This window comes from Gastrolobium bilobum, unplaced genomic scaffold (genome assembly GCF_033153095.1).
Source record: "Gastrolobium bilobum isolate Gb01-03AN ecotype WA unplaced genomic scaffold, APGP_CSIRO_Gbil_v1 utg909, whole genome shotgun sequence".
In the NCBI taxonomy this organism is placed as follows: Eukaryota; Viridiplantae; Streptophyta; class Magnoliopsida; order Fabales; family Fabaceae; genus Gastrolobium; species Gastrolobium bilobum.
The window spans coordinates 850,741-861,983 of record NW_026895707.1 but is presented as its reverse complement, the minus strand read 5'-3'; the positions used below and the strand labels follow the sequence as shown (position 1 = coordinate 861,983).

The 11,243-nt window shown below is 31.7% G+C and overlaps 1 protein-coding gene across 1 annotated transcript; it reads right to left on the bottom strand.

Moving 5' to 3' along the window:
• Window positions 1–802: 802 nt before the first annotated feature.
• On the bottom strand, window positions 803–4,797 carry LOC133292802 (cytochrome P450 704C1-like). Its single transcript, XM_061491254.1, has 6 exons — window positions 4,492–4,797; window positions 3,864–4,079; window positions 3,226–3,516; window positions 2,643–2,963; window positions 1,578–1,781; window positions 803–991 (listed from the first exon to the last, which is right to left on the bottom strand). Exons 1-6 carry the CDS (start codon window positions 4,795–4,797, stop codon window positions 803–805), a joined length of 1,527 nt encoding a protein of 508 aa, XP_061347238.1.
• Between the last annotated feature and the right edge of the window lie 6,446 nt (window positions 4,798–11,243).

The following is an 11,243-nucleotide window of genomic DNA, read 5'->3' as shown; positions in this document are numbered from 1 at the left end:
TTTACAATTAATATCACCTAATTTCTTATGGTTTCAAATTGATCACTTAGGTCAAATTGTATGTAAGAATTGATCAATTAATCTTTAAATGTCACAAATATCTTTATTATATAAAATATCAAAAATATCTTTAATCAAAAATAAAAATTGTACTCACTTTATATTAAGGTAAGATATATTTTATTTTATTTGCTTTTTTAATTTTTTTTATTATTTAAGTTAATTAATGCACCAATTCATAATAAGAAGACGAGGGTTGATTTTATTTTATTTTATATTTTTAAGAAAAATGAAAGTCTATGAAAAAAATGATGTTTTCTATTCCAACATACGTATGATCAGTCAGAGAAGGACAATCAAAAGCAATCAAACACATAGGACGGGACCATTTTCACGGCTTCTTTTCGTGTTCAGCAATTTCTTTTTTGGTAAACAGCAATTTATTTTTATTTTTTCTGCGATTCCCCTTGATAGAAATGTAAAAAAATAAAATAAAATAAAATTGGAGAGCTATCATGTGGTTATATTATATGTTTTTTTGATATCTGTTTTGCATGAGACTTTCTTGTCCACTTTATCTGATGCACATGCACTTCCTTTCTTCTAATAACTTCTTCTTCTTTTTTGGTAAAGAAATAATTTCATTTAATAATACAGATCAATAAAGTACTTTATTAACTTGCTTGGTTGAAAACTAAAACCTTATTCAACAAATATCTTTGAAATACATTTCGATTCTATATTATTGGATTACTTTGAGCTTCTATATATGTAGAGTTTGGATTGTTCTAAAAATCATCTTCTAATCCCAGTGTCTGTGGAAGGCTTTGACTTCAAGACCTCCATCAATATGAAGAGTTATCATCGTCTTATAAGTGACGTTTTTGTTCTCATCATTCAATTTGAATCGGAAACAGCTCAACAAAACTGCTGAGAATATCTTCATCTGTCTATAAGCAAACTCCTTTCCAAGACAAATCCGAGGACCTGCCTGCAGATTGATTGAAATTTATTTAAGATTACCGAATAAGGGTGCATATATATGTTACAAAATGAAAAATAACATTTATTACTTCTTATTAATCATTTAAGGCAAAAATATTAAAAGTTTTAAAATTTTCAAGCTTATATTTTTTGAGTAACGTGTTATTCTTACAACCTAAAAGTTTTACAACTTATTTTTTTTTTATGGTTGATTGTCGTCAATCCAACGGTTATGATTTATCGGGTCATATTTATTATTAATTTTTAATTTTTAATAAATTATAACCGTTGAATTGACGAAAATCAACGATGAAAAAATAAGTTGTAAAATTTTTAAGTTATAAGAATAACGCTACTCATATTTTTTTTATTTTTAATTTCTTAACATATGGTTTAAGGCAAACATTAACAAAACCAATAATAAACAACTAAGTGTGAATTCGAATCAGGCTAGGTGACGTTGGTCTCAGAAATCTTTAAAGAGGTTGAATTCTACCCTGATCCTAATAAGATAACGGAATCTAACCCGTCCTAAGATTTATCTAGTAGAAGAAGAAAAAAATATCAAATGTTGTAAGCAAAACTGTACTAACCTGAAAAGCTGTAAACTTGAAAGGGCTCTCAGGATGAAAAATGCCATTGTGATCAAGCCATCTTTCTGGTCTAAATTCCTCTGCATCATCACCCCATATGAATTTCATCCGACCCATTGCATAAGATAGGTAGGCTACCGTGTCTCCTTTATTTACATTATATCCATCTGGTAATGTATCATCAGAAAAACAAAACTTTGCATCCTGTGTCAAACAAGTCTTACACTTAATTAGAATATATGTACTTTATCTTCAACCATGTCAAATGTACAATAACCATTAATACAATTGAAGCCAATGGTAAATTATGTGCCCCATAAGTAATCTCCTTCGTTTTTGTTTTTATTTTATTCTTTTTAGGGGGTTGCCTTTGTCATGTGTATATTTTGATTTTAATTAGAGTGTTGTAATAAATGAAACTTGGGAATTTAGAAAACTGGTAAGTTCATCAACTTGATCTTGCGCTATAAATCAAGTTTAATTAAGACATCTAGTCATGTCATCTTTAGAGGTGTTTTCCTACTGACCATTTATGCAAGCTTGGACTAAAGATTTGTTCCACTACAATTTTAATGGTGTTTGATCTATCAGGATGAAAGGATATTGTGAGATCTGTGGACTAGCGGTGTCTAAGGAGGAGATAGTCACAGGTGGTGACAGATCACTAAGCACAAATAAAAGGCTCGGAGCCAAAAGGAGTGTATGTGCATAGTAATAACAAATAAAAGTTAGGGTGATAAAGAGCATATCAATGAGATTTAACCCTTTATTTATAGTGAGTTGTTACGTGAAGGTGAATATGACCTATTTCGCCTAGTTGGGCGGATTGGGCCCATAACATGATCCAAAATATATGTAAAGAACTTGTTCCCCTTAATAAAAGGTTTCGAATTTCTTGAGAATGAAAAAAAAAAAGTTCTTGGGAGAACAATCACTTATATGAGTCCAACTTAGCTCGAATTGAATTAATTGGATAATAATGAACCGGAAATTAAAAATAAAAAAGAAAAGAAAGAAAGAAATTGTTCCTCCTACATGACAGATCAACTTCAGAATTAGCCTTACCCAGGGAACTGCAGGATAAAGTCTGAGAGTTTCATTAATTGCTGCATGGAGATAATTCATCTTTTCAAGAGCTTCGTCCGTTAGACTTGACACAAACTCAGCATAGGTATTAATTGTTGTTGTGTTTGTTGCTTCTTTCACTTCTTCTGCAGCTTTTTCTTGTACTGCAGGATACTTACATAGCATGTACATGAACCAAGAAAGTGTGCCAGCAGTTGTGTCTCTCCCAGCAATAACGAAGTTTAGAATTATATCTCTTAAGTATGTTGAATCATATCCCTTCACATGCAGAAATCTTGAGAGAATATCTTCTCGGTTGCTCTAAATAGATCATGCAAAGTGAAAAATACATTAATATGCATATATATAGGGATTATATTTTCTTATACAACATGAGATAAGATATCTCATGTTACACTCACAAACTTATGTGGGTCCTATTGCACAGAAAAGAGAAAAAAGAATTTGAAGTAGGTCCCACGTCTTTTTGAATGTGTAGGAGAGACTTATTATCTCCCATCACATGAAGCTAATATTTTTCATATATATAGTTACAAACACAGCTTGTGTGTAATATACTTACAGCAGAATCATTATTTGGAGCCTTCATTTGCTGAATTCTAGTGGTGATTAGCTTGTGGATATATTCATTTAAAATTTTAATATTCTTTCTTAATGTGGCCTCTGATCCAATATTCAGGAATTTCTTGATCTTCCAGAAGACATCAACATAACGAAAAATGGTTAGTGCACTTGAAGTATCAAAAGCATCAGCAAAATTCTTCCCTTCTTCATTTGATCCACACATGCTGTCAAGTTCTGTTCCAAATGCAACTTGGAAAATTGAATCCAGAGTAGATTTCCTTAAAAGTTCCTATATAGATTAGTGGAGCAAGTTAACATGCTAACCAAGGAGATGAAAGAAGGCAATATGAATATATGACAGTAGAGAACATGGTAAAGAACTAATTAAACTTGTAGGTGAGATCATATTAAAGATTTTTATATTAATATATCTAACAGACTTCTCACGCAAAATCCTTTTAGGCTCGAAGCATAAATAACACGTAAGTTTATTTTTTTGGTTTTCCTTGTGCTAATTTAGATTCGAATCCATGACCACTCGATTAGAAGCTCTGACCAATTTAAGCTAACAAATTTGTAAGTGAAGCTATATTAATGATTTTTATATCGGTATCTCTAACAAATATAATTACCCACTTGGATTTCCAACGGATTATTAGAAGTTGCAGCTTCAGACACTATGTTTGCAAGTTTTGCTGCATTCTTTCTGAATACTAAAGTGCTGAAATTCCTTAACATCTTGGTGGAGAATTCATGACTGGATAACTTCCTTTGTTCACGCCATTTCTCGCCATCAACTGCGAAAATCCCATCACCTAGTAAATCCTTCAAATTGTTGTAGTTGTACAAACCCTGCACAAAAGTTTCAAGGAATGAAATTGAAGTCATTAGGCCAAATTTCATTCTTTTAAGAATCAAACAGACCCCTTTATGCTATCTCCAAACGCATAAGCTGCTATCTAGTTCAACTTTTTCTGTTCATAACTCATACTCATTCATAAAATAAATCATGGGATTTTTCATATACCAAAATAAATCAGATTATTGACCTACCAAACATAAAAATATTTTTCAAAAAATTCAGTATTAGACCCATTTTTATCACATTGAAAATAGGCTGCTCAAATTTTTCATATATTCATCAGCATAATAAATTTGATGACTTAAAGGAAATCCTAGAAGCTATTCAAATGCTTGAATTGAATCCCCTATATAGGTAAGTGGCACAACTAGGAATACATGCAGCCATTAACAAAGTATCTACCTTTCCATAATTCTCAAAATTGGTTTTGAGTATATACTCAACATTAATTGGTTCTGCTGTATAAATCTCATTTCTGAAAGGGCTGAGCAACCTGTATGTCTTGTACTTTCCTGCAAGGTCAGTCATATAATGGTGCAGCATGTTGAAGTTCAGCATCTGATTAAATGTGGTACCAGCAACAGGATGGTACTTCTTTCTGTGGCTTTTGTTCAATGTTCTGAACAGAACTTGAACCATCAGAAGAGTTAATGCTGCAGACAAAGCTGCAAAGAAATAAGGATTTGAAAGAAAAACCATGGATGGCATGTTGGGCTAAGGAAGAATGTGATGTTAGAGTCCTCAATAGTTTAGTTGCAATACTAACGGTTCATTATTGGTATCCTTTATATAGAAAATTTCTAGTACTCTATCTATTTTTTATTGTTAATGTATAATAATTTTTATTTCTTTCTATTTTAACCAGGAACATGTATTTCATAAATAAATAAAATTACTTTTTAATAAAGGGAAAAATATTTCTCCAGCTCAAAACGACCTCGTTTTAAATTATAAGATTAAAAAATTATAATGATAAATACTAATATAACCTTACAATATATTAGAATTACAAAAATACCTTGATTTCTGTTCCAAAACGACGTCATTTTAGACTCTTAATGGAGATAACTTATCTCCATTGACCGGAAAAATTCTTTACCCTTTTATAAATATATATTTCGTTTTGGACCAGCCATACTAGTCGAGTTCAATGGGTAGGCCATTAAGGTTTATATAAGGATTTATATCCTTGTATGTTGTATCTTAAAGTTAGACTTTTACAATTTTATTAGACTTTTACACCTTATGCATCATATGAGCATATTTGCCTCACATACAGTGGAACCCATTAGGGGAAACTGGTTATGGCTCATCAGGAGGGAATCTTCTCAAATTGTATATACCTCTCTTAAGCTATTGAATAGATATGTTGCCTACATATTCTCCTTTGATTCTCAAACTATGCATGAGATACTACCTACGATGACTCTCTCTTTTTTTGGATAGAACCTACGATGACTCTTCTTTGATTATTATTATTTTTTTTTAGTATAACTATGGAGGTGACTCTTCTTTGAGTTTTGATTCGCAATAGCAAATACTCCTTTTTAAAAAAAATATATATATATATATACTTCTTTTTTCAATAAACAAATCACTCACTTTTAAAAAAGTAATTCTCAAATTAATTATTGATAATAATTTTCTTAGACTGGATCCTTGAAAATAAATTTTAAAGGCGAATGGTTGAAATTTTTTGGTATAGTTTTTATATAATTTATTCAAAAGACCACAAGCTCAAAAACATAAAATATGCTATTTTAGATTATATTTTTTGGTAAACTGCTATTTTAGAATTTAATAATGCTATTTTAAAATATGCTTAGCTTTTTTTAGTTAACTCAACCATAATTACCTATAAGTTAGTTCCTCCCGATATTCTCACAAGTTTCGATTCTTTAAGTCGATTATGCGATTAATCCAGAATGCAAGGTAGGTCAGAGATGAAGATATTTAAACACATCCCAAAGGAGACATATGGAAATCGAATTGAGTCCCTTTCCTTTTCACTTACTTAACTCATTTGCTAGTTGCTACCAACCAACTAACACCATTTGGTAAAATTGCTTAATTTTGAAATCTCAAATTGCAACGTAAGTTCGCAATTTGTGAGACTAAAGTTTTTCATTTAATTGTTACAGCGAGAACCTACTTTTTTACCAATATAAATATAGGGTTTGTTGTCTCTTACATTGTAGTTGTAGGAGATAAAATTATATCTTATACGTACATACATAAAATTATATGGGGTCCATGTAAGATCATGTAAAGAAAACAGGAAGAAAAAATAAATTTGGATCTCATACACTTTTATTTGTATATTAAAAATAAGATTATTTCCTACAATACAACAAACATGAAACGTATAGAAGCCTCCCTTGTGAAAGGGTTATTATGGATGATTAGATAATAATCTAATTATAAGTAGTTTAAGTCACTTTCAGTGAAAAAGTGCATTTACTGCAAGTTTGCTAGAAAATATTGCAATGTGACAATAATTATTGGAAAAATTTGAGATAAATTAGTGAGAGGCTGATTTATGAGATAAATTAATTGTCACACATTAAATAATGTTGAGTCATGGTTGAGGAAATAATTAAAAGACTAGATGAGTTAAGGTATGAAAGTGATTTAAATGAGAGAGTTACCCAACGGGGCCCAATAGACCAAAGCCCCACTCTCTCTTTTTTTTTGGTGAGGACCAAAGCCCCACTTAAATAAAACATGAGAGCACTTTTTTGAGTTTAAAAATTGAGTAAACCCCATTTATAGTCCCTGTCAATATCTACGAAGTCCTTTTTAGTCCCTGGCAATAAAAAAGGACCAAATTGGTCCCTGAAATTACAAAAAAAGGGCCATGTTAGTCCTTATGTCAACTCCCAAATATGTAGAGTGGCCCTTACTTTCAGGGACCAATTTGGTCCTTTTTTATTGCCAGGGACTGAAAAGGACTTCGTAGATATTGCCAGGGATTAAAAATGATGTTTACTCTTAAAAATTTAGACTCTTTCCCTTGTCTTCTTCAGCCAACCAAAGAGAGAAAGTGAGAAGCTATTCGAGGAGAGCTCTAAACCCTAGCATCCTCAATACTCAACGAAATCAAACGATTCCAAAAGGAAAAATGCTTAGAATCTTCCCCTAAACACTAATCCCTTGTTCGTTTTTGGTTGGGAAGTACCATTGAGAGAGACATCCAAGTTCCAAAATTTCAAGATTTGTGTGTGTTGGGTGTTTTGGGAGGCTTCTACGCCATTAGAGCTTGCAAGAGGTTGCCTTCGTCATTCTATAGTGATTTGTGGTGAGTAAATGAAACTTAGAACATGTCTTCATGATGTTTTAATTTTTAGGTTTTCAATAAAAATATGTGTTGTGAAATGATGATATTGGAACATGTTTTAGATTGGGTTTATGTTATAAAAATGCTTGGGAGCATAAATAAACAATGGAAATGTAGTTAGACCACTATTTAGACACACTTTGATATTTTCGAAAATTTCATGTGTGTGAGGTTGGATTACTTGTGTTCCAAGAAATTTTTGATGGAGTTTTAATAGTTAATGTAGTCACAAGAATGCTAGGATAGAAGCAAGTTAACTATTATGGAGAAATCAAGCATTGGATGAGCCTATGAATCTTAATAGTGAAACTTAAAGTAGTCAAGTGTAGGTAAGTCATCAAAGGTTGCATTGAGAATGTGTAATCTTTTACTTGCTATTTGTTAATCATATATGATTAATAGTAAGCTCCCCTTGTAATAGTTGTTGTTGATAGCAAGGCTATTTTGTGGTGCTTTTGAAATAAAGCAAATGATTGAACAAATTTCTTTGGTGTGAAGAGATCAATCGGTTAGGAAGCTTTGATAGGGAAGCTTTCGGATCTTGGAATTTATCCTTTTATTGTTCCACCAAGCCTTGAATGAGTTGTGGTTTATGAAGTAATTGTAAATGCAATGAATAATGTATAATGCATGATATGTGTTTGCTTGGAGTTGGACACAAGATGTATTCCCTTGTGTGGCACAAGATGTAGTCCCTTGTGTGAAGCATATCGTGTGGTGTGTGTGCTATATAAGATGGATCGTCTTATACTGGGTATGTTGCAAGATGTAGTTCTTGTGTAATGCATACAATGTTCATTGATTAGTAGAATTATTTATTGGCGTATTCCGTGGATGGTAGATAGAGACATAAGGAATTACCTGACGGGATGGATGTATCTCACCCCGTGTGGGGATTGCTTGACATACAATGTATGGTTGCATATATTCTGTATTATACTGCTTATTGTTGTATTTCTGAAGTGAACTTTGGGATGGAGGAATCCTCCAAGAACCCCTAACTTACTGAGATATTTATCTCACCCCATGTTTCGGGATCCACCTTTTAGGTACTGACACTAATGATGCAGGAGCATCTATTGGCAGGAGGCCAATGTAGATTGAGTTCTATTGCATGCTGTGATACAGACTACTTTTATGTTGCATATATTTGTAATTCCTTTTGGAGAAGATTATATCATATGTAGGGACTTAAAGTGTGAATATTGATATTTTGTATAGCCCTTGATGTATGTTTTGATAGGGACTTTGATCATGAGGTTTATCTAAGTTCTATTACATGTATTATTTTGAGGGACATTGATGTTGTATTTTGTTATCATTGGATGTAATGAACCATGATGTAATCATTGACTTTGTATATGTGATGGAAGGACTATTAAGCCTATTTTGATATTAGAGTAAATATCTTTTTTGGTCCTCAGCAAATTTCACGAAGCCCGCTTTAGTCCCTAGCAAATAAAAAGGTCCATCGTGGTCCCTAAGAAATTCAAAATGGACCCATTTTAGTCCTTTTGAGGACTAATATGGACCTTTTTTGAATTTGTGAGGGACCACGATTTCAACTAAATGGATCCATTTTGAATTTCTTAGGGACCACGATGGGCTTTTTTATTTGCTAGGGACTAAAGTGGACATCGTAAAATTTGTTGAGGACCAAAAATGGTATTTACTCTTGATATTATATTGCCTGAGGTATAGGTAACAATGCATAAATGAATTGTGGTGCATGTGGAACATTTAGGAAATAAATGTATTATGCATGTAAAGCTAGTAGAATTGATAACTTGGTAATCAAGCTATAAATTAAAGATAACTTGTAATTCAAGAAAGAAGCATAAATGGATATATGAATGAGGATGTAAGTGCACCCATGTTTGTTGGGTATAGAGTTGTCATTCCATGCTTATTACATACCCAAACTGGGGTGGAAATGTCCCTGGATGACTTGCAACCCGAAATGGACCATTTTTTGTCCTAGGTAGCACCTAAACATTGCTAGGTGGCTTAAAAATGGCAATCTTCTCTGGACTGGCGCGCTAAAGCGCGCTACTGGAGAGAAAATGTGTGCGTTGAAGCACTCTCAGCGCGCTGCTCAGAATTAGCAAGAACATGTTATACTAAAATTGGCATAACTTGAGCTACATGGCTCCAAATTAAGTGAGGTTTAGACCTATGTGAAGTTAACACATAGGCCTATAATCCTATAAAATCTTAGAACCATTGAGTGAGTAGATTAATACCAGTTTTGACTTAAAGTTCATACTGCAATTCCGAAAGTTTGATTTAAGCAGTTACCTTGAGAGTTTAATAACTCTGGCTATACTTAACCAAATTGTTAATGTTATACCTTTATGGAAAGTTCTAGATGTCTAGTGTAACATACTAAAAGATAGAAATTAATGGCTATGGGGATCATTCCCAATTTTATAAAATGCGAAGATTGTTCAGTGGTAAGCATTAATAAAGTGAGATTTAAGCCTTGTTGGTTTATGAGGACCACTTGGCACTTATATAGAAGCAACGTATGCAATATTTAAATAAAGTTTAAGTATTCCGCAAAATATTAAGTTATGATTATAATTTTGAGTTATTTTAAATACGGAAAGAGTATTAATAAGGAAAGCAATTATTAACAAAAAAGAAAAGGTTTATCTTCAATTGTTATGATTGTAACTGCGTTTAATGTCACACGTAATGATAATAAACTAGATCACACGAGACGTTACATTGTACTTCTAAAAGCAGAAAATTTCATTCAACATAATCTTTCTCTCTCTACCTGTAATATTATTATAATTGCCTCAAACTTTCAATAAAAAATTAAATTGAATTTTTGCAAATGGTAAAAAGAATGGGCCTTTAAAAACTAAAAATAAAAATGCGTCTTTGCTTCATTTTCCAGAGCCCGAAAGATTTTCATATGAGAAAGTATATTAAAAGATATAATAAAATTATGGCTTTAGTGTTTCTATAGTTAATATAGATAAGTTATCTATATTCGCTCCTAAAATATCGTTTCTTTTTTAATAAAAAAAAAAAACATTCGGTGCATAACCTTTAAGCAGCAAGCAGGTCGTTTAGCCGGATAACCAATAAAACCGTCGTTTCTTTTTTAGTAAGCCAATAAATATAGCATGTGATGGTTCGGTGTTTTAAGAGATTCGCAACTTCCATATATGTTATGGCATTTATTGCCCCTATTCAGTAGGCAGGTATTGATTGCATTTATGAAATTAATATATTTTTTAGAATGGATTTCATTTTAATTTAATCACGTTATGTCTGAAAATTTCAATTATATATATATATATATATATATATATATATATATATATATATAGAGACAGGATCCTTTGACACCGGTGTGAAAAAAAAAGTTTGACACTTCATCTGAGAGCCGTTAGATTAAAAAAAATCAACGATTCTGATTTGTAAGCATGTGATACCATTGATTTTTTTTAATCTAACGGCTCTCAAATGAGGTGTCAAACTTTTTCTTTGACACTGGTGTCAAATGATCCTGCCTCATATATATATATATATATATATATATATATATATATATATATATATATATATATATATATATGAGGTAGGATTCTTTGACACCGGTGTCAAATTTCAAATTCAATACTAGTGTCAAAAGATCCTGCCTCTCATATATATATGTATATAGGGGAGGATGAGTTACACTATAAAGTTTGACACCAAATCTTAACTGTTGATTCTCGTGAATCTAACGATTATAATTTAATGGATCGTATTTATTAATTAATTATTGATTTCTAATAAATTATAACTGTTAGATTAAGAA